Genomic DNA, 24,324 nt, shown 5'->3' with positions numbered 1-24,324 from the left:
AGATACATGCCAGACTCCCCAAATACCTGAAGTAAACTCCCTGCTGAAATCTCTGAAATTTCTTATGTTTTCTTGTGATAGTTTCCTCTGTTGATTATAAGCGTTTTAGAAAACAAAGCAAGATGGTATTTGGGATTTTAAGAAGCAGGTGTTAAATTGAAGCCCATCCAGTGACTTGTAATGGAAGCTTTTTTTTGCTCAGAGTATTAGTCTCCGTGCCTGGGTGTTACAGGACCTCTCGGGAGCTGCTGCGGCTGCTTCTGCTCCCTGTGCCGCTGCTGCTTCCTACGCTCAGGCTCTCGTGGGCTTCCGCACGGTATAGTTCTTTGCTGCTTTCTCCTGTTGGGCACCGTCGTCTTTGTCTTTATTTTTCTTTTGTTAAGTGCATCATAGTTTATTTTGAGAGGGGAAAAAAAGTGCTATTTGACAATACAGTTGCCTATCAGTTAGAAAGTGTCCTTCTTTTAAAAGAAACTTCCCAAAGCCTTAGTAACCTTGCAGAAAGTGAGTCCATCTCAGGTCTCTGGCAACCCTGAATTTTCCTGTTTTTGGAGCTGACTGTGGATGTGAATTCTTTTGGAAATATTTGAATGCATTTCAGGGTAGGCTAGAGCCAGTCACAGTTTTTAAATCTGTAATTCTGTTATCGTGGTTTGAAGAGACTTGGGTAGTGATTATTGGCTCTTTGGAGTTGGTGATGGAAAGGAAAATACTATCCCAAATTCTTCTGTGTTTTTAAAAAGAGTTTTTTAGTGCAGTGTAGCTTATACTGTGTCATTTTTCCAAAGCTTAGGGACATTATTGCCTTTGTGCAGCAGGCTTGTGCAAATGCTCCAGGTTAAATTCGTTGTCAGATTTAGGATCAGGAGGGCGTTTCTCTCTCCAAGTCACCCTGGCAGGGCCAGGTTTATTTGCCCTCCTCTGTAATATGGGGTATGATCTGCTGCTTACAATCCGGAGGGTGTTTCATTCAATATATATCCCGCTATTTCAGAGGCGTCAGGTGTGGGTGAGGTGGTTGATCTCTCCTGTTTGCTCCTTGCCCACACTGCAGTTGCCGCTTTTCGTCTTTTGTGAAGTGCCTGGGGTAGGTTACAAGTCGCCCGGAGGCGCTGTGCGGCTGCCGGTGCGCGGGGTGTCCGGCCTGGCAGCCACTCTCAGCCAAGACGGATGCTGCCTGGCCACCGGCGCACGGAGTGGGTGGCGTCCACGGCTCCGCTCCTTGCGCTCCCGCCTTCCTGGGGAGAGCCACCGGCATCTGTGCTTTGATCCGAAAGGAAAGTACTTGCCCTAAATAGTCTAATTGCTTTAAAGTTACTGCCATCAGTCAAGAAAATGCTAAAGAAATATGGTAGGAGATACCCAACAGTTTGTACATGTGCACAGGAAGAGAAAAACAGTTTACATGAGGTTCCTTAATTTAGTGGACGCTGATCCTGGTGCTGAATACTGGAATTCAAATTAAAGAGGAATGATGTTTTAATGATTTGAGGTAATTAAATCACTGGAATGTTTTATTAAGAAATGCAGTTTATTCCTTGTGTTTGGATATATCTTTACTTCCAGCTCAACTACTTTATCAAACTTGCATTTTGTAATTAGTGGGTGAAATTACTAGACCTGTACCAACACCTGTGACTAGGGTAAATACTCATAATGTCCCTTTCTGCCATTAAGAAAAAGAAAAAGTTGTTAATATGAGCAACGAAAGCTGTTGCATGGCGTAGGGCAGTTCTTTCCATCATACATGCCCCGGGGCTTTGCATACTCCACATTTTCCTCTGCTCTCTGAGCCACTACGTGCCATGCAGAATTGGAAATATGAACATGGAATCAACAGCAGCGGATCAGTGGCATGTGGCAGCTTTATATGATCATGCATCATCTGGAGCTAAGGAAGAGTCTTGTGGGTCACTGGTCCAAAGAGTACCTGACTTGAAGCACAAAAACTGTTTTTTTCCTCGTGAATGTTTTAAAATCTAAAAATAGAAAAATTAGCTTTTTTAATTTACTTTTGGGTGTTTTTTTTTCCCTTTGGTGTTCAAGAGTTTTATCTCAACACTATCATTAGGGATAGTTCAGGCAGTTCAGCCCAGAAGGAAGCCATCCATGTGAGCCTTCCTTCTTCCTCACGACATTTCCATGACTTTACATTGGAGAAGACAGCCAGGCAATCTCTTGAGTTTGGCACACATGTAGTGCTTCCTAAACACAGAGATCAAGCCCGTGCCCTTGGTTTGGATGAAAATGGTCATTAACTGGACTTCTAGATTTTTCTTTTCTATTATTTGGAGACCTTTTAAATGAGATCTTTCCAGTTTTTTATTTTGGCATTCTGGAGATAATCCTTTCTAAACTTCCCCTATATTTTGCAAATATGAAAGAAAGAGCTTTCAATACTTGAGATCAGGTAGCTTTGTCTGAACTGACACAGATGTACCTAAGTGTTCTCTTGACATTACATGGCAACATTTTTTTTTATGTATTGCAAATGCAGTTAGAACCTACTCAGATAGGGTAAGTCTCAGAAGAGTCACTTTAATTAAAATTTTTTCGTAGCCAGATTTTTGATCTCCCTGAAAACACGGATATTTTTCTTTCTAGATTTTCAGCACTGAATGTGTATCTTGGAACATTATTTTGCAGGTGAAATGCCTATTTCTTTTGGAATAGGAAATAAAATTAAGCTCATAGGTAGGCTTTTATCAATCAGTAGAGCAACTTATTCACCTCAGACATTCTAATAAATTTTCTCTCTTGCTTAAAGGTTTGACTGTTACAAAAATATGTATTTTAAAGAAAAGGTTTTGGTGTCATATATATTGAAGATTTAACTATATTGCAACAAGAAGTCACTTACCTTTTGCTATTGTCTTCATATTGCAGTATGCCAGGGTTTGGATCCCTGATCCAGAGGAGGTCTGGAAGTCAGCAGAACTTCTCAAAGATTATAAACCTGGAGATAAAGTTCTCCAGCTTCGACTTGAAGAGGGCAAGGTAGGTCTACATGTTATTTGCAAGCTGTTCTTGCTCTTGGCAGGAGCCTGGTGTATCTAACACAGAAAGCTGTGTTGTCAAAATATCTCTGTATTTATGTAAGTGCAATTATTCTTGCCCACAGACTGAGTAGTATTTTTGTGTGTGTGACAAATTTTTCTGTTTGTTTGCAAAAATCCATTTTATCTGATTTTTAAAAGTACTATTCTTTATTGCTTTTATCCATCTGCTCCTCATGTTTAGTTGGATCATCTTTTTCTGTTTATGCTGTTAAAGCTGTAACCCTAGTTTGATATTCCAGTGGGCTCCTAGGACAGTAGTGTTGCAGAAAAAGAACTGTGACTTTTAAGTCAAGCATAACCGTCAGAAGATTAGTAAAGATAAAATGGGGCAAGGATTAAGAGTATTCTGAAAATGATATTATATACTATATAAAGAAATGATGACGTCTCTACAAAAAATCTCACATCCTTATAGTGAAGGCCTATTATTTTTTTTATGTCATAGAAATATTTTTTTTCATTTCAATATGTAATGATGGTGATCGCTCAGATCTTCATAGATGGAAAATAAAGATATACTGCAGTAGGTCACTTTTTTTTTTTTTTTTTAATTCTTCTTACCAGTGAGCAGCTTAGATCCTGCTTTTATATAATGGTATACGTAGTAATGAAATAGAAATTAACAGATTATATATAGAAATGCTTTCTAAATAAAATATTTTTACTTGAATAATTTTAGTCTTTGAGTCTGTCATGTCCCTTATAGCGCAAGCTGAGTACAGCCTTTATAATCTGACAAGATTAATTTTCCTCCCACACGTTCCAAGAAAAATGGTGGTGTTACACACTTGGATATTACATCTAGTAGAACAGGGATGTTTGGCTGTTAAATCATATTGTGTTGGGACAAGAAAATGTCAGCTAAATTGAAGTATTGTTAGGTCTGTGGACATACGCAAGCAAAACGTCTACAGTAGAGATAAATTTATAGATGCATAAATTTTCATTTTATGCATTTTTTTCATTTTGTGTGTTCTTCTTAGTGTTCTGGCAACATTCTCGTATCTTCTGCGTATGAAGCTGACTGTAAATTGACGGGACTTTATGTTTTGCTCAAGAAGAAAATAACATGAAAAAATAGATTTATGATATAACATATTTCAGTTTATTTAAGAATAATTTTTGGTAGCAAAAGCAAGAGATTTGTTTAAATAATATTTTTAGCAAGATGATATCCCTTTATGGTTGCATGTTGTGTATAAAAAAATCCTTTGGGGGAAAATTTTAATGACATTTTTTGAGAAAGCAGTGCTAAGTCAAAGCACTTGTTAATTTAAATGCTGTACTGTGTTTTTGTAACTTGGGAATATTTTGCTGGGGAAGAATGGTCGGAGGGACTGAATGAGAAAACCTAAAAACCCCCAGTTCTTTCAACATGTGTTTCCATTTATTTTTCAGGACTTAGAATATTGCCTAGATCCGAAGACCAAGGAACTGCCTCCCTTGCGAAACCCTGACATACTTGTTGGCGAAAATGACCTCACAGCACTGAGTTATCTCCATGAACCTGCTGTTTTGCACAACCTCAAAGTTCGATTTATAGACTCTAAACTAATTTATACCTATTGTGGTAAGTACTGTCTTTTTATACCATAGAGTATAATCTTTACAGAGAATGCCATAGATGGGGGGGAAAAAAGTTGATTATTGGTATGTGTGCTTTTAACTTAAAGTATTTTAATGACAGGGCATATTGGGGTATTCTTGTGAAAGGCCCTGTGTTTGTGGTTATTACCTGCATTGAATAGACTTGAAAGTATTACGGTTCAGGGAAAAGTGACTTTGCTTTATGTCCTCTAGCTTCCCAAAGAACTCTGCTTATAAAATGGGTATTCATCAATCTTAGCTTGCTGGTGGGATTCCTTGCTGATGGTTGGCCCCTTCAGCATGCTCAGCTGAGCGTTGGCTGGAGGAGAGCTTCACATGGTGCAAATGTAGGAGCTCAGCCTGTCTGTTTGATGGATTTATTACTTCCCACCTATGATTACCTACCTCTGTACTGAACTCCTGTATCTCTGTACAGAAGATACCAGTTTATTTTACTTTTTGTGTTTTCCATTCAGTAGAACTATAGGAGCGAATATACAATAGTGTATGAGGCAGGGCTTGTCCATTCACAATTATGAACAATGCTGTTTTTAAAAATGCCATTTAACTAGCAGTAGAGGCTACGCAAAACTATAATTGCCTGTGATATTTTCAGTTGGTCAAAATGGGAGGATATTACTTTACTGATCATTTCATCACAGTTAAAAAATTGCAGCTGAGTGGTTTATTTTAAAGAAACATGGTGAGACAGTTTAGGCTTAAAATTTAGATTTCATGCTTCTGGGCTTTTCTTTGTGTGTATGTGTGTATTTTTTTTATCTTAGTGTTTAGTCAAAATACATAGTTAACTTTATATAACCTTTCAATATACATAATCTTTGTTAATCTTTAAATATTCCTTTGGTTTATCTGTACTTTGGACATTGTGCTAGTGCATAAGAAACAAACTTTTACTCATTGGTGGATTTTTTACATTATAAGCTGAGTAAAAATAAAACAAAATATGATGATGGGAAACAGATATTGAAAATTTCCTTCTCGTAATTGTCTGATTAAGACGAAGACACATTCTCCCGTTGCTTGTAGTCAAATTATTTTTCTGTACTCCTTGTAGCCCAGTTAATACCAACAGAAAACATGCTTCAAGATTTCTTTTTAAATATACAATTTTAACTTTTTCAATTTAGATTGTCTCTAGTCAGACTTTTGTAGGACAGTCCCAGTTCTTGATATGGCATCCCAGAGTGTACCTAGCCTTCCTGATGTCATCATGTATTAGACTTAGCTATTAGACTTACTGCTTATAATTTCATTGCACTTTGCACTGCTTTGCAAAATCTAGATTAGACTGTCATGAGGCTGAGGAACTCATCATGTTGCAAGATGGCCCCTGACAGATATCAGCTAATCATGGTTGCAGATATCTGAAGTAAGAATTTGTGTTTTGTTGCTGAAAGCCATGTCCTGTCCTGTCCTGGTCTGCATACAGAGCATGCCAAGAATCAGATTTTTCCCCGTTCAGGTCGCTGTTGTAGCTCCACCTATGGTGATGGATATGGAGAGTGAAGGCAACCAGCATGTTAAACATGGGGTGATGAGCAGACTGCAGGCATTAATAACCCACCACCTTTTGCTCAGTCTGGCGATTCCTAATCTGTGGATGCCCAGCAGAGTGCACCTACTCTCCAGGCCTGCTCACAGTAGTGTCCAGACCAGGGGGGACGTGATCAGATTTTGCTTTCGTCTGCTTATAGCCAGCCTTATTCCCCCTAGGTGTGGGAGGTGATTCACACCCATGTCTCATCCCGTCATGTCTCATCCTGTCATGCAGTCAGAGTGTGACTAGAGGCACAAAGTAATTTAGGTCAGAAGGAACCTCTGGAGGTCTTTAGTCCAGCTCCCTGCTCAGAACTGGTCTAGCTAGATCAGATTGCTCAGGGCTTTTTCCAGTTAAGTTTTGAGTATCTCTATGAATGGAGATACCACAGGCTCTCTGGGCAACCCCTGCTAAGGGTGCATGTTTTCGTCCCAGAGCAGGGAAATCTCAGTTCCACAATTTTAGGTATCATCTGTCCCTAGTGCCTCCATGACAGAGCTCGCGGTGGGGGAACTTTCTGTGAAAGGGCTTGTGTGTAGCTGGAATCTCATGGCCTCAACTTGTAAATGGCTTTCAGTCTATACGGATGTTAGTGGTACTGTGTCTACTAGTACAACCGTACCAGTCCCATAAGACAGCGTTGTGTTTGATTTGCTTGCAAATGTGGATTGTTTTTAGCATCATTTAAGAGGCTTTCAAAATGAATGTGTTGTCTGCTAGTTTTGTTTTGCTGTGTTTTGGAAAACATGTTGTTTTCATGGTTTTCCTAGTGCTTTTGTTGGTGGTTTGGCTGATTTTATACAGCCAAATGGCTGGAAGGCCTTTAACTGTTTCTGGAGTTCAGTGATTTGTCAAAGAGCGGGGGATTGTTGAGCTTGACGAGCCTCTTTGCTTCCAAACAGGACTTGACTGAGAATTCTCAGAAATGCATGCTGGATTTATTAGATTAAGTAGTGGATTAAGTAGTTTGGGAGTTCCAGATGGTCAAAGTGCAGATGGGTGGAGTTTAATACTAATTGGTGAACTGAGGAATACATTACGGTGAGGATATATTAGCTTGGGATGTAGTCATATGTACCTTATGTTATGAAGTAAATTAAATAATTATGGTGTGTTGGCTTTTAGAAACCTGATCCTTTGGCTGTGGACATTCATTTTTCAAATCACTCTATCAGTTTTCATCCAAAGTGTTTGTTACTTCCTCTCCACCAAAGATTGTTGCCTTAGAGCTCTGCCATTGGAAGGAATTTTATGTGCCTCTTTAATCTACTTCAGACAACGTTAGCCAGGCTAGTTCACATACCTGGTGAAGGTGGTTTAAGTTAACCCACTTGATTTAGCCTGAAGGAGATTAAGAAAAGTTTTCATCCACCAAGAGAATTATGATAACATTATTCTCAACCAGCAGAAGTAGATATGGGATGGAGGCATGTCCACAGCTTTAGAAATTAAGTCAACTGTTCTGTCCTTAGAGTAACATGTCAAAAGGATATTAAATTCTTCAAAATTTCACTTTGAGGTCATCTAAATTCTTAAACAGAAGAACTCTTGATTTCCTAATTTCAAGGCAGCTTTTCACCTGAATCCTGGGATGATTTCGCAATTCTGTTTTACTGCTGAGAATGTGAAATGAAGAATTAATGAAGTTGAAAGGTTACAAAGGAAAATTTGAATGTTTACGTGGAAAAACTGATGTGGCTGTGATCAAAGCTCAGTGAATATTGCTGTGTAGTTCAAATGTTCAAAATACTACTTGTTATGCAGGAGGTAAAGCTTTAATTTAAATTGACAAATTGTTTGTTTTAATATTTAGCTTGTCCACAGATTCTTCAATATCTTCAAGCTGAAAGAGTTGGTGCTACTTATTTTGGGTCTATATAAGAATAGGCAAAAGAGTAACCAAGGAGTTCAGTTTATTGTAATTCTGTAAAATAAAAACACATGTAAATCTAATTTGGGAAAGGCCATGATATTTCTTGTGAAAAATCCAGTATGATTTAGTAGGAATAAAAAAAGTTTAATATAAATTATTCTGAATTATGTCCCTGTGAGACAGATTGATTAAAATGTGCCATAGAAAACATATAATTCCTAATTTACATCTTTTGGATATTTCCAGATGGTAGTTGTTTGCTTGTTGATTTTACAAATCACTATTGAAGTTAAGTAATTTAATATGCCGGAGATTTGTCATGGGACTGCTTATTTGCAGTTCAAGGGATTATTCTTGCCAACATAGCCAAAAGCAGAAGGGAATTGTCTGAAATTTTGCACAGCGCTTTGAATGTCTGTTTGATTAGACTCACCAGTCGGGGAGGCTTTAAGAGAGTCTGTGCATCATAGTGATCAGTGGCAAAGGCGCACTTTTTGCAGGTGGATTGTGGTCTGCTTGCTTTGGTGATAAGCTGTACGGCACAGAGGCACTGAAAACGCTCAGTTAGGTGGTACAGAAAAGTACCACTGAATTAGCACAGAGCTCTGACACAGCTAATCAGTCCCGCTTCCCAGCACTGCTCTGTGCGAGGTATGCGCAGTTGCAGCTCCCTCGGGATATCCGCTATGGAAAACACTACCCTGATCCAGATCCTTTAAGCAAACGCCAGAATGTAAACCTTTTAATTTCTTCTCCTGTGAAGTCGTCAGAACACCTTCATTGAGAACAGATAAAATTGCCATTTTGTTTAGCAATGGTACTTTATTGATGGAATTAGGAATTGGAACATGGTTCTTGTTCAGTGCTCAGAGACCTATAAAATCCCTGAGGACATGTGGTTGTCTATGCCACTGAAGCATGTTGAAGAGAAATAAGAGAGTAAGCATTTCTCCTGTGTATTTCTGTATATTGACAAATCCCCAAGGACCCTCAGGATCATGCCAGACAATTTTCCTTAATTCCTGTTGGTAGGATCACAGGAGCCTTGGGATACCACCTTCTCTGCTACCTAGGGCCATGCTCTGCTGTCCTGTGGAGCACTCAGGAGAAGGTAGTGGGGAGCCGGTGCCAATTTATTAAGGTGTCTTAGATCCCTGGTTTATACCTGCAGTCTCCAAGAGACAGTAAAAGCTTGCAGCGGGGTGAGCGTATGTGCATTGCCGCCCAGGAGCAAGCAAGCAGGCAGCTGAGCCCCCGCGCCACTCTGAAGCGTTAGCGAGACCTGGGTTTGTCCCCGGGCTTTTCACTGTAGAACTAGTTGCGCTGCAGCTGTATTGCAGTTTGCATGGGTGCGTTTGGTTTTACGGAACAGGCCACCATGCTGGGGACATGCCCTGGCACTGTCCTCTGGAAAGTATTGCCAGTGTGCATTCGTCCTCTGGCAATCCAGACTGATTTTGTTACCCCACCTAGTTTTGTTGTTGCAGCCAGTCCTGATCCTTCACATCTACTGCTCCATCTTTGTGCTTCAGTCAAATTAAGGGTATTAGCATGAATTTGTGGCAGACCAACCTGGGATGGCTGGTTCGGTGACCCTCCCAGGCTGGCTGCCCTGCTGCTCTCCAGCGCTGGTGGTGGTGGTGATCTATGCTGTGCTGGGATATAACTGGCAGCTGTGCAGGGGCAGGTCTGCGCACCGGGGGCCTGGTCAGAGACGCACCCTCCCGTAACGGGGAAGTCAAGCAGGCATGGGCAAACGTTGCTTCAGCTGCCCCAGTCTAAGCCACCGCTGACTGGCTCAAAAATCCCAGGTTGCTTATTTTTCAATGCATCTGATGGACACTGGAATATTCTTTGAAGAAAACTTACCTTTTTACATACTTACTCATAATTTCAAAGTGCAGATGTTCAAAACTGACACCCAAACCATTCCGCAAGTCTGCTAGTACTGAGGTCCTTTATTCCCCCCCCTCCCTGCCCCCTTTATTTTTTGGCTCATCATTAAAGCGTTTGAACTTGGCGTAATTTTTTACAGATGCTTCTAACTCACATCCCTGAGTCATTTCAGTGAAGTCATGGCTGATGGAAAAACACTGAGTCTAGTTAGATAGGTGCGTCTAGACATAAAACTTGCAGTGTATTTATGGAAATAGATCAAGGTCTCTCACATCTTTTCTTGAAAGATATTCTGTTGTTGTTTAATGTTTTTGCTATGGTGTGTGCTTCATTTGTAAATGCATGACAGGATTTAAAAATGGGACGATATTCACAGCAGCGGAGCCAGGTTATAGGTGCTTTCACTTCCCTTCTCTCAGCTTTTGTGTGGAAAATTTCCTAAATATAGATCACAACGCTGGAATCTGCACAGAGCAGAGGGCTGGGAACTGCCCTCAGGAAGCGTGCATGTGTGTGAATTTGAGGAAGAGTATTGAGTGCTATGGAAGTGTTTTCAGTGCGGGTTCATCAGCGACCGGTTAGTCCAAGAAGTGTTTATGATATGCTTGCTACAGTCAACATGCAGCCACTTGCACCCCTACTGTCACTTTCAGGTGCTGAAATACATATGTAAGAAGAAAATCCATTTAAAAAATGGCCACAGTTAAAAGTAGAGTTTCTTTCTTTCTCCCCTTACCACATTGTCAAAGTGAGGAGGATTTGCCATGTCAAGAGAGCACAATTTGCCTCGTACGGCTGGGTCTCGTGACAGGGATCAGTGTTTTCACCTCTGCATGGAGCAAATAAGCGTTCCCCACCCATTGTAAATGCTGCAGAAGAGCAAGCTATTAGTAGTCTTTGTTCAAACCCTCCCTGTGGGCAGGGAAATCCTCATTTCTCCTGTAAAAGGAAGTTGGACCAAAAGCATCTGAGATCTCACTTTGTGGCTAAGAAAGATGTGCTGAGCAAGGCTAAGCCTTCCTGTGAAACAGGAAGGAACTGGGGGCAGTCTGTGGGGAGGGCAGAAGGATATGATGGGTTTGGAAATGCTGTAGTAATGGGAGTGCTATAAAGAAAGGCAGATATGCATTAAATTGGGATGGAAAATTTGGAAGATGGGAGATGTAGGTTATTATACACGTCTTATACCGAGGTATAAGATGAGGTTTTAGGGTGCCTTCTAGAGGTGTAAATACCTGATTACTTGATATGACTGTGTACCTCTGTGTGTCAGCCCTATGAAAGATGTCTACATTTATTTTTTGATCCCTTGTAAAAGGTCACTATTCAGCCCTCCTTTGAGCAGGATGTTGGACTATGTGACCTCCAGAGTTTGAATCTAAATTCTAAACCACAATCGTATGATGACTTGTAACAAAAATGTATACTGAAAATGTTAGTCCTGGCCACAGCATGACACACTTAACCAAACTGACAGTCAGCAAGACCTTGTGGTAGTTACAGTTTGCAAATCCAAGTACTCGTACAGTAAAATATGGGGAAACACAGTGCCCATTGATCAATGTACTGCACTGAGCTGGCTGTGTTTCAAGCAGATGCACTTGAAATCCGGTTATGTTGTTTTGTGCATGCCAGCTCGAGAAGAGAGATGCAGAGATGAAGTAAAAAGTTGTCCCTGGTATGTTTCCTGTAATAAGGTACAAGTAAACTCTTCTTATGCGTTTTATATGCATATCTGAGGTCAGACTAAATATCTGTTGAAGTCAATATCAGGTCCTTATTCTTCTGTAGTTAGTATTTTTAGAAAGAACAAAAGGTAGTTGTTGTTAAAACCATTTTTGTTTTGTTTTAAGACAAGTGTTAATAACGTCCTCTGTTTCATTTGCTTTGTAGGTATTGTCTTAGTGGCCATAAATCCTTATGAACAACTGCCTATCTATGGCGAAGATATCATCAATGCCTACAGTGGCCAAAATATGGGGGATATGGATCCGCATATCTTTGCGGTGGCTGAAGAAGCATATAAACAGATGGCCAGGTTTGTAGGACACATGAGTCTTGAATTCATTGTTTTTCTAAAAAGAATAAGATTAAAAGTTTCTGCCCAATTGACTTTTTTATTTATAACTTGTGAAATATTTTACAATATCTGTCTTTTATCCAGTATTTCAGTAAATTTCACAAGAGGATAAGCTGCTTCAAAGTAGCAAACAGGAAAACAAAAGGAACACCATAAAGACTATGTCTACTGACAGGAAGGACCTCATTGATCTCTTCAAAATTTAGGACTAAAATTAGTTCAGTGCTTTATAGGATTAGATATTTTTGATTTGATTAGCAAAATATGGAGGTACTTTTCAATCATCAATGGCTTTTTAAAGAGAAAAATGCCAGATTCTTAACTGTGTCATATTTATATTAGATACTGACAAAAGAAAATAATTATGTAGCTTGTGAATGCCCTTACTGTTATAGTCTCCTACTCATGCCAGTAAAGAAACAGCAATGGGATTTGCCTTTGACTGTTACTGACTAGAAGTATGAGGGATGAAAGGACCGATTGCCTAGAGAGTGCCTGAAAACAGGACAGGTACCCATGATTACAGTTCTCTAAGGACACTGCGAGGACTGCACAGGAAATACTTGTTTTTTTAATCGTTGCATGAAAATGAACTCATCACCCAAGGAAAGTGGTTATTAGAACCTGTTCTTCCCCTTCACTCCAAGAACATGCCAGTTTGAGAGACTTCTGAACCATTTCGTTTCTGGAATTAGTCTTTTGGGTTGCCGTGTGGTCTTTGGTTAACAAAATGGTTCCTAGTGTCCTCACTGTTTAGTTGGAAGTTGCTGATACAGTTTTCCTTGTTGGCTGTACACCCAACTCAAATGAGTCAAGGAGAAGACTGACTGATCTCTGAATTAATTGTGATGGCCCTCAAGCTGTATTGAAGGAGAGGGAGGCAAAAGGAAGATGGGTTGAAAATAATAAAGTATTCATCTTTGAAATTAGCTATCTGTTCATTTAAGAATTCGTATGAGAGTAAAATGAATGAATAAAATGCTCCATACCTGCATAGTAGATCATTTCAAAAGAACAGTGCAATATTTCCTGATTTAGGGTAGTTGCAAAACAGCCACTGTTTCAAAAATACTCTACAGTTGCATTCTTGTATGGCAGATGTTGACTATTTCCTTTAGTTGCCTTCTGCTAAGATAAAAGACACACAACTTGGTATGAGTCTATAAAGGCAAAACAGTATGAGAGTCATATCTGCATTGTGGCTTCTTCAATTTAGATCACTGTTGTTTTGCAGATGCTATTAATCAAGTCCTTCTAACTACTCTATGAAATAAGAATTTATTGGCCCAATTTTACACCTGAGGCACAGCGACCTGCTATTCTATGTTGGTGAGGAATGTAATTCAGATTCCCAGAAACTTTGTTCTTAGTATTAACCAGCAGAAGTAGGAGGCTGGAGGGGCATCTCTGTGCACAGGTTGCTTTGACTGCTGTTTGGAATAGGCTGACCTCTTCCTTGTGTTGAAATTTCCCAGTCCTGGATTGCCTGTATTCTGTTCACTTGCTAGCTGAAGTGTGTGCGCGGGAGCTTGCTATTGGCCACAGTCTGCATTCGCTCCCGTTTCCTCCTGCGACAGCAGAGGAGCACTCAGAGGGCTGTGATTTTGACTGGACTTTCTGCCGTGGTTTTTCCTTTTTGTGTTAATTGCCTCCTCTTCAACTCTAGATGCTCCCTCCAGTAATTCTGCTTTCCTGAATGGTTACAAATAAGATGTGGTAGAAGTTTCTTTTTAAAACAAATGATGAGAAATTAAGGAAGCATAGAAATGATCTTAAATAATCCTTTAACCTTAATAAATTATTCCTGTGTCTGTTGACAACGTTATAAACAATGTTATTCTTTTATGAATAGATGACAGTATTTTCATAAGTGCAGAATGAGAGCTGAGCACACAATGAAAACTAATACAATTCCTCAACTCTGAAGTAACAATTTCACTGTTCATTTATATTCCTAATGCTTATTTTCTTTTCTCTCTGTCTCTAATTTTGTGTATGTTTGTTTTAAGAATTTTTTTCTGGCATTCAGGCTTACTGGGTCTGCTTATTGAATCATGTCTTCTTACGCTGTTCCCAATTCCTTAGATGTTTTTTCTTCCCTTTAACATTAGTGATGCTTTCTACATTCTGGATGAGTCACCTTTTATTCCTGAACTATAAAGTTAAAAGAAAAAAAGTGTGCAGATTTACAGTTCAGCAGCTGGTTATTTAAAAATGAAAATCAGATTACATCTGAGACTATTTCATTAAAGCTTTGATAATTGCATTAAATATTCATATAGTAGCTATACTTATAGCAATAATCTACTTATATGCATATACTTGGTGATATTTATTTTTCTATTGTATCTGATCTTTCCTAACTCCATGTTTAAATGATCACTGGAATAATTAATCATGATGTTGCTATCTGTAAAGCTTTGGTGGGCACCTCTAAATACTTACTCCTTGTGTCTTCCTGATATTTTGTATTGTAATAATTTAGAATTCGTTCTTGTCAGCTTCATTACTGCCCCTGCTGTAGCTGAGATGCTCCTCCCTGGTGTTTGATCATAACTAAATGATTTCTCTGGTCTTCTTTAGCCAATGTGCTATGGCAGCAGTCAGGAGAGCTGGTGACTGTAAACTACATGTATTTCTATTGTGTCTTCAGAACCTCCAGTGCAAAAATGCTGACTGTTAGAATGAGCTTGGGCACAGAGCTCGGGTCTGGCTTCTGAAGGAAAAGTGACGTTCAACAACTGCTTGAGATCACGCTAATAAAAAACATAGAGATACCTTTTGTATGTGAACCCTGCTGCATAAAGAGAGACCAATTTTGTGGTATTTATGGCCTGTGGACTGTTGTGCACATCTAGAATTCTGTTGTTTCATGTTTTCAACTGGAGTCTGTCAACAATTTTCAGTGGAGGATTAGCAAAAAGGAATATAGCTCTTTACTGACAGTTGACAATCAAATAATGGATTATTGTTTGCTTAGTAGCTTACTGGCTTTTTCAGTAAGAAAATGTGCACTACTCTTTAGGATTACTCTCATGTTGGACTTTTCTGTCTCTCTCTTGCTCATCTATATCGTTGCACCTTTTTCCTTTTCTCTCTCCCTCTCTCCTACAGCTTCTCTGCACAGACTAACAGCTTCATTTCCCCCACCTTTCCTTTGCTCTGCTCAAAATAAGCAAAAATAAGCAATGAACTAGTTTTATAATTACATTTAAATTGTATTAGACTTAGGATTACATATCCCAAATCCTTATACTTAGAGGTAATTTCATTCAGATGGGTTGCATGATTCTCCAGACTGCCTGTAGAAAGATTTCAGTGCATCTCTCTTCCTCCCATCCAAGCAGGGAGGAGATTCATCAGCTAGTGTGACACTGCAGAAGGAAGCAGGATCTCTCTGATGGGATCCTCTCTGAGGGCCTGGAAGAAGAGAAAGAGTACAGAGCTCCCCTTCTGCCTCTGAGACTTCACACCTAGTATTTTGGGGCTGCTGTGGCGCTGCCACAGCCACTTTAACACAGTTATGCTTCTGGAAAGGACTGGGACCTCTATTCAGATGTCCCTATCTTCTCCCAGATAGACAATCTGCTAGATTTAGGGGAGAGGAAGGCATTTCCCATTCTCGCTTGTGAGCAGATCCCACCCTCTGAAAGGTGGTGGGAAATGTGTGAACCAAATATTTCTCAGAGTCCACCAGAGCCCAGTCCCTGGGCAGTTAGTTTAAAATATAATGGGTGGCACTGTGGATTATTTGAGACTGTTCTTAAGACTCCGTGCGAGTAGTTCTTACTCGTCTGTAAGACTTGGCCAAACATGTCTGTATATTAGTAAGTTTATATGAGACACGGTGGACTTGCCTTTGTTCGTGAGTCTTGTATTTCAGTTTCTATTCATTCATTTTGGATTGTATGTAGCCAGGGTGTGGATGTGCGTATATATCTTTCGTATATAACTTGATTCATTTCAGCAAACTTAAGCAGGTTTGAGACAATATTTAAGGAAGATGAGCAATTTAAAATGAAGTAAATTATTATTGAAGCACTTTTTTTTTTTTTTTTTTTTAAACCTCCAATATATAAACCACAATGTCAGTATTTTGGTGTTTTCGTATATTGAGCTCTTCAAACTGCAATGCAAACCGCTATTAAAAGTCAGCGTTTGCAAATTATTAACAACAAAAAAATGTTAGGCTTCACAGTTGACTCTCTGTGGTAACTATGAAAACAGACACATAGCATCAGTTGGCAGATTTTTGTTTTCTTTTGGAAGCATTACAACTTCAGTAGGAATCATAACCATGAGCAGGTGCAGCTTTCCTTTCTTTGTAATGATCAGTAGAAGCTCTGTTTTTAACTGTATGGTTTGCAGTAAGAGGAAATGATGATTATACTCTCAAAACTGTTAAGGAGGATTGCATTTATATGTGAGACTTATGATTGTCATTTTCCCAACATTATTAGAGAAAGAAGTTCTAACTCACTCATACATGGGATCACTTTTGCTGTATAGTAAGAATATATTGCAATAATTAAGATAATTTATATTTTTATCAACACTTTAGTGGTCTGTTTTTTCCATTTTTATTGTGGTTGATGACAGATACAGCAGACCAGTGCTTTTCAACTTAGTAAACTAACTTGGCCATTGCCTTCTTACTAATGGGTAAAGTTGTCTAGCAAAAAGCAAGTTGAAAATACCTGAAAACAGATTACAGACTGATGAAGTCCTTATAAAATTCAGCCAATTCCAGAATGGAAAGCAACACTGTTGAGTCAGTCTCCAAAATTTTGCTTTTTCTGTTTGGACAAAGCATGATGATTTATTCAGTGTTAGTGTGTATCTTTTTCATTAAATTATTTTTAATAAGCAGGCTCTGCCTCTGTGTTTTGTCAGATTTGTGGCATGTGTCTCATGGCTCTCAGCTGTATGAAGACTTTTTTTATATCACTTTTTTTAAAAAAAGGAAAGTTGGTGAGCTGTTGAGTAGGTGTTTTGAAAGCACCTTGACTGACAGTCTCCAGTCATCCCAAGCATCCCAAGATGAGGTCCTCGTATAAAAATGCACATTTGATCAGCTGCTGCTTTGCCTCCCAGCGTTTCATAAATGGATATGCTGTTCTCCCCTGCCAAAAGTTGAGAGGGGAATGATTAACTACTTGTCATGGATCTCTTTAGTTATGAAACGAGAGCCTGCTGTGGTGGGCACTGTGCAAACATACAGCAGCATTCTTTGACATACGGCTTTTGAAATGAAATACTTATCTTGGAGAGAGGTGGTTCTTTTGGGGCTCTGTTGTTAAAATTAGAATGGGAAGGGAAATCATGCTTTCTGGAGAAAGCAGATGATTTTGTGAATAAGGAAGAAACCCTCCTACTTTGGGTCTGCCTTTTTTACGATTTTATGAGTACGAGAGAGCAGATATGCCAATCAAGTTGACATAACATCAAGATCCCGCTTGTCTGAGCAGTGATTGTTTTTAGGCAGCAGAAGGGTTAAGCCAAGTCATAAAGGAAAGCTAGAGTTCATGCAAGGTGTCCTGCTGGTAGCTAAGCAATAAGCTTTAGTAAACTGTTGCAGGAGTGACCTCTGGCTAATCCCTAGATAAATCAGTTTGGTAGTGCTGGCTCATCTTTGTGCTCCTCTCGAGTGTAATCTGTCATGATTTTGCAGCATGTGCTGACCTCAGTTTTCTCCATTTGCATGTGTTAAGAGATGTTACAGTCAATTCATTATCTTTTCACCTTTTGTCATTTTTACAGTCAAGAGCTGTGTTTCCTGGATACAATTAAAATGGCAAGTGGTGTGATTTGTTCATTTAAAAAAAGTACATCTGTTGGTTTTGAGAGTATTCCAGAGTGTTTATACTGAGCTGTTGTTGAACAGAACCATAGGATGCTTAAGAATGTGAGGTGTTTTGGAGTGGCTGAGTTTGTAACTGAACCCGACTCAAGAAAATTTGGTTATAATACTTACATTTCACCTTTGTGTGGCAGTTTCCATGAGCAGATCTCAGAGTCCTTAACAAAGGAGATCAGTATCATTATTTCCATTTTATACATTGAAACAGCCATGCAGAGTGGGAAAGCACCTTTTTCAAGTTCCCCAAGGCAGACAGTGGCAAAAGCCAGGCACAGAGCCTCCGTCTCGGAAGTCCTCATCCAGTGTCTAATTATATGATCGCATCACCTTGATACAGTAAGTGTGAGAGTAGAGTATGTGATTGATAGGATTGCAATTGAATTGGTTTCATGGTAATATTCTCCCCAAGATAATTTGTTTTTTCTATACAAAAATTAACCTGATAAATTTTGCATGCCTCCAAATTTTGCATGCCTCCATGTGCTGCAGTGTAAGGGAACTCTGTGCCAGGTAACATAATGTTTGCATTTACAGAAGGCTTCATGTTTTCCAGACACCTTACAAACATTCACCAAAGTCTCTCCTGTAATGCCAGTATAACTATTCTCACTTTTATAAAAGAAAAAACTAAGGCAGAGATGGTGTGCTGTGGCCATTTCTGTGTCCCCCCCAGAGTTATTCATGGCTTTGAGCTTCCAACCCCCAAGTCCGTGCTCCAAACATCCTCTTTTCTCCAGCGGCAAAAGAAGATGTCAGTGAGAAATGCTGTTATGACCAAAGGTTTAAACAATAGTTAAACAAGAAATGTATTTAGAAATGCACTAAAAGGACATGGTTTGTCTGAGTAATGTTTCATGCCTATTAAAATGAATAATTTTAGAAAAAATAAATTTACTGATTAGTCAGGACCAATTGTTATGACTCAAGTGGCAGTTGAACGTGAATTGTTAACGCATAGCTTCTGTAAAGACCAGGGTGTTTCAAGTCAGAGCACGTTAGATCCAGATAGTCAAAATAGATTGATGGGTACGGAGTATGCAGATGGATAAACCAGGAAATGTAGCTGCTTAGTTCTCCAGAAGAAGTGACGCTTCTTTCTGGGGCATAGGCACTAATAAGTATTTTTTTTCTTTTTTCATCACATTGCCAGAGAATGCTTCAAAACACCTTAGTCTCTAATAAAAATCCTTAGCGCTTACACTGCACTTTGAACATTCTGGGTGTTTTATAAAATGTAGTTTGTTAATCCACGCAACAGCCCTTTGAGGGTGGAAAGGGTAATTACTGTGTCAGACCGCACCTTGTGGGATGTGCCACTGCAAGCGAATTCTCGGGTTTCATCACCGTGGGTCCAGGGACGGTGTGGCTCGGGGGTGACGGAGCAGTTGTGCCCAAGTGTGGGGAAGGTGGCTGTCAGCACAGACAGGAGGACTGAAAGAAGGAAACTATTTCAAAATGAGAGAAAAGGGAGTACAGGTGGAAGTAGTGTTGACACAGCATTTATCCGTGGTGGCTGGTTGCAGGAGACATCTCCAGAGGACGGTGGTCTCCCAGGGAAAGGGCGCAGTGGACTGTGTAAAGAGAACGGAAAGACGTTTGCTTTATGTACAGTATAGGCAGCAACTGGAAAGGAAGCAGACAAAATGGGGGTGCTTTTTTATATCAAGGAGGCCAGAGAGCCAAATCCAGAAGCCAGGGGATAATGGAACTTATTTAGAGCTTCAAAGAATTGTGTGATTACAATAGTTTGTTCAGAAGGCTAATGAAGGGCAAAATCCTGCCTCCTGCACTCAGTGTGATTGGTCACAGGGAGGCTGACCAAACCTGGGATCGGCACCTGTTCGAGCCTGGTGCTTTCTCCTTTGGTCCGAGAGCATTAGAAAATCGCTTACTGAATTCTTATTTATTTATTGAATAGTTAAATTACTTCTACTTAAAAAGCAAATCCTGGGCTTGTAGAGCTGCCAGTGTTTATAATGGCTTCTAACAGATGCTGCACATCCTGGGCTGAATTTCAAAGGCCTGCGCACTGCACAGACGCTGCTAAACATGTCTGGCCTTGTTTGTAGCCCCAGAACCCTGTGCTTGTGCAAAGGCGAAGCTGAATGTATTGCACTGAGTTGTATTAAACCTTCCTAAGCTGGTGGATTTTACAGCTACCTTTTGTTTCAGGTTACATGCAAAAAGCAATTTTGGTCTTTCAAAAAAATCAAATAACTGTAGCAGTAGAGGCACCACGCAAAGTTGGAACATGACTGAGTGAACAGTGAACATGTGAGCTAGCAGGCTGTGGGACCCAGAGGGGGCAGGTGCTGGTGAGGGCACGGACTCATGAGCTCTGTATGAGTGCACAGGTAAGAGGGGTTGAAAGTGTCTTTTAACACAGATCCGGATGCAGTTACTATACCTGTGAGTAAAAGCTTGGAGAACAGCTTTTGGGAGAAGAGCAGTCTGGAAAGGGCTTCAAACTGTGAGTAAAAGAACTCTTTCTGCCTCACAGAGAGAGTTATTCACAATCCTCCTGAATTAATAGGGCTGCGTTAAAATCTAACTGTAGTATCATTCTTAATTGAAACAGTGCTAAAACACCTGAAAATTGGCTAAATATTTGCATACAAAAGAGGAACATGATAAATACAGGCCTTGTATGTTCAGTGAGGTGCACACACATCGCATAGCTGGCCTGTTTCACATTGCTTTAAACCTTGTGTCCTGTATTATGGACATAGGGCAAAGCTACCTTTATTCAGAATTTGCACACTAAGGTGTAAAATGCAGTAGCTTTTTCTGAGCTACTGCTCGCATACCTCTACTGAAAGGCCAATTTGACTAAGGTTGTGTTTCTGTCCAGAATTTCCTCTAGAGAAATACATGTGTGTATGCCATGTGCATGTGCACTCTGGATGTGTCCAACAACATAGTGAGAACTATAGGAAAGTAAAATCCTCATAGCTCTCCCAAACCACATTTCATGTTGAAAACAGAGGAGTTTGCTAGGAAAATGTGAACGTATTTTGTTTCAACTTTGCAACCATTGGTATTTTTAAAAAATACTCTATTTAATTCAGTATTTATTGAAGTCAGACCTACTTAGTGAGACTTCAGAAAAGATGTGCAAAACCTTATCATTACATCTTCTGCCATGGATTTACCCTTCTGTTTCTCTGATAGCTCCCCCGTGCTTTACTCTTTTCCCTACATTTGTCTACTGTGCATCTTCTATGTTGAAAAATCCCCAGTCCTTTGATGATGGTAGTCCCTTTAGCCAGCTGTGGCTGGCTTGCTGGAGATAGTAAGTTCCTTCCTAGATTTCTTAATAAGTTAAACAAGCTGCTTTCTGTGAAGGTTACAAAGCATTCAATATTACAGAGAACTCTTAATTTCATATTGATATCTGATGAAAGCTGATGGATTTCTCAAGAACGGAGCTTAAAATCTTTTCTATGGGAAATTATTCCAAGGAGAGCTCTTGATTTGACAGGTTTTTAATGAGGCCAGAAAGCAGTTAGTGAAATGCTTCCAGTCAGGACTTCTGAGTTGCTCGTGTCAATAAAATCAGTCCTGTAGCTGCATTAAGTATCAATAGATTGTTTCTCCTGTTAAAACTAGTTGTCAATCTAAAATATTGTGATTTTATTAGTTACAAATATAACACTATTGAATTCAACAGAGATTAAATTGATCTTCTGGTAGCATGCCTATGAGTTAGTCGTCTAAGATAACTTGAGCAAATATCAAATGGTAAAGAAAGCCATAACTCTGTTAGGCTTCCATAGTACTAGGAAACTTCAAAGTGATTTCATTTCCATTTCATTTAAGGTGTTTGGAAAGGGTGTAGTGTTAGATCTATTTCTATATTCCCATAACATTAATAACTGCCTGTATCTCTGTAAGTTATTTGGCAACACTGATGAAGCAGTTATAATGATATTTAGGACTTAGACGCTGCTTTTATTTTTCAGTGCATTGCGAAAACTTGATTTCATCATATCAACGAGAAAGTTATTTGGTGTTGCTTTCTGTGCTGCTGTGTTTGTTATAGCAGCCTCACAGGAGGAAAGTGTTCTTCAATAAATCGATTTGTTAAGTCATCCTGTCAGATTTAAAGATGTGTGAATGTTTTGACTCTGGATACACCAGGTTATTTTGGTCATATTTCGGTCACAAATATGCTACTGGGATGTTGAAAGGTTCGTTGCAAAACATAGGATGCCTCCTTAGTTCAGAATTATGTTTGCATTGCTGGTGACATTTAGTCATGCCAGCTGCACATATGTGCTTTTCTCTTTGCACAGTTTGAAATTCCATTTACCAATGTGGAATGTGAAAAAACCTAACGTAAGCTGAATTTGTGTCGGTCCCTGTTTAATCCTAGGGGTCTCAGTGTGGCTGCAACTAATGGAAATACAGCAAGATTTCAAACATGCTGGCATTTCAGAATGACTCCTAGTTGACCTTTCATTAATGTCATTGCATTTTTAAAGTTATTCTCTTGGATTGTTTCTTCTGCTGCTGTAACTCAGCTGTAGAATGACATAACATTGAGAAAGCAAACTTAAGTTCCTTGTCTGTCTTTGATGGGCATGACACACATTAATGTTAATGGTAGTTACGTATGTATGTTAAAAACAGAATCTATCCCAAATGTTCCCTGAGTCACAGATTCCTCCCCTTGGGATTTTGTGTCAGGTTAGTTTTTAATGTTCTTTGATCATTCAAAATTCACTGTTTTGAAAATCCAAAGCAATTACAAGCTTATAAGTCTACTTCATTACCACAGAACTGCAGTAGAGGAACTGCAGTGAGATAAAGTAGGCCAGACTGTCATTGCTAGATTAAGTAAAAGCTATTTTTTATGATCTTGGCCTTGTATTGAAGCAGTATGAGGTCTGGGTTGAAGGATCAGGCCCTTAGCAGCAATTTATGCTGTTTTTGTTTAAGGGAAAATTGAAACTGTCATATGCTATGGGGATGGTGCCCTTAGCCATAACCTGAAGATGTTATTCTAAATGAAAACAAGAAACCAGTTGCAAATGCCATAAAAAATGACAGTAGATTTAATTAAACCTTTCAGCACTGGAGTAACAAGGGGAGAATATGCCCTGAAGGTATTATTCTGCAAACCACACTGAAAAGAAGCTTCCTTAAAAAGATGAGCACCTCAGCACTGTCCTTGAGGTTAACAAACGTAGGTTATTCAGGATCAAAGGCAAAGTAAGTTCTAATGCTCTTCTCATCAAGATCACCCTGTTATTTAGTCTCTCTGTTTTATATGAAGGAGGCTTCTCTCTGAGCCTGTCTGCCAATCTCATCCACATTATATGGCATTGAGACAGCTAAACTTCCAAGTAGTTCATCATAGGCAAAGGTCTAGAAATCCATAACAAAATGTTTTAAGTTCAGCTTTTTGTAATATACTTTCGCCAGGTAGTGATGCCGGTAGCTTTGGTAAGTATGGCTTGGTATGAACATGGACATTGATGTCAATAGTGCTGTATTCTTTTTCTTTCCAGTGGGTTTTTGTGTGTGTGTCTATACACGTGCTTACATGCATCTATTTGATGTTGTTTGCTTTAGAGCCTTGAGTCTAAAAGACAAGATCAAGCGATATATGCAGTGTATCAGTCATAGGAAGGAATAAAGCACAACAACAATGTTGTGCTTTGGTGATTAAATTGAATAGTTCTGGGCTTCTTTAGTCCCCTCTGAAATACTTATTGATGTGTAGGTTTCTAAGTGTTTTAGTGCTTCTGCTTCAAAGAAGGAATTTCTTTTGGTATATATGTAAAAAAGGTAAACAAATATATCTGTAGTGATTTGTTCAGTCTGCATATCTTGACTCTCCTGATCTGTTTGGACAGTTTGGTTTTAAAATAATGGCTGTGATGCTGTAAGGCTTTTTTTTTTTTTTTTTTTTGAGGCAGCCAGTGGGTATATTCAGTGGGTATAGCGATCTTAAGGAATGAAAATTGTTTGAAAATTGGCAACTCTGCCCTTTAGTGTTCTGTTTCTTGCACTGATTTTCCTTTTTTGTCTCATTTTTTTCCATTGATCAACTGAATTTGTTAAAAACTGTCTTAGATAATGAGTTATCAATGATTAGTATTTTTACAACACTTCATACACATTACAGATGCCCAGTGACAGTCTTGCTCTTGCTTCCACTGAAGTTAGCAGCCATGACCACAGGGGAGTAGTGTCTTCTGTTCTGAGTTCCTCTGAAAACATCTCCCTTAGATTTCTATGAAATACAGCATTTAAAGGTAGTAGTAGTCAATGCAAATGAAGGCATTGCATTTAAGATATATGCACATCCTCAACAAAGTTTTCTTCATGTCTTGAAAGCAAGATTATTTTCTTCAAACCATTTACTGATTTTTTTGTGCATTGTCATTTAATTTGTATTCTGCA

General features: G+C 39.3%; 1 protein-coding gene across 1 annotated transcript in view; it reads left to right on the top strand.

The window, feature by feature from the left end:
- The window catches only part of MYO5A (myosin VA), a 93,784-nt gene that overhangs the window by 1,799 nt on the left and 67,661 nt on the right, over window positions 1–24,324 (top strand). Inside the window, exons 2-4 of the mRNA XM_067305795.1 lie at window positions 2,829–2,997; window positions 4,458–4,629; window positions 11,867–12,011. Of these exons, the coding sequence (XP_067161896.1) occupies window positions 2,829–2,997; window positions 4,458–4,629; window positions 11,867–12,011 (486 nt within the window). The remainder of the gene's footprint in view (window positions 1–2,828; window positions 2,998–4,457; window positions 4,630–11,866; window positions 12,012–24,324) is intronic.

This window comes from Apteryx mantelli, chromosome 15 (assembly GCF_036417845.1).
Source record: "Apteryx mantelli isolate bAptMan1 chromosome 15, bAptMan1.hap1, whole genome shotgun sequence".
Lineage (NCBI taxonomy): Eukaryota > Metazoa > Chordata > Aves > Apterygiformes > Apterygidae > Apteryx > Apteryx mantelli.
The sequence above is the reverse complement of the archived record's forward strand: the minus strand, read 5'-3'. Positions and strand labels throughout refer to the sequence as shown.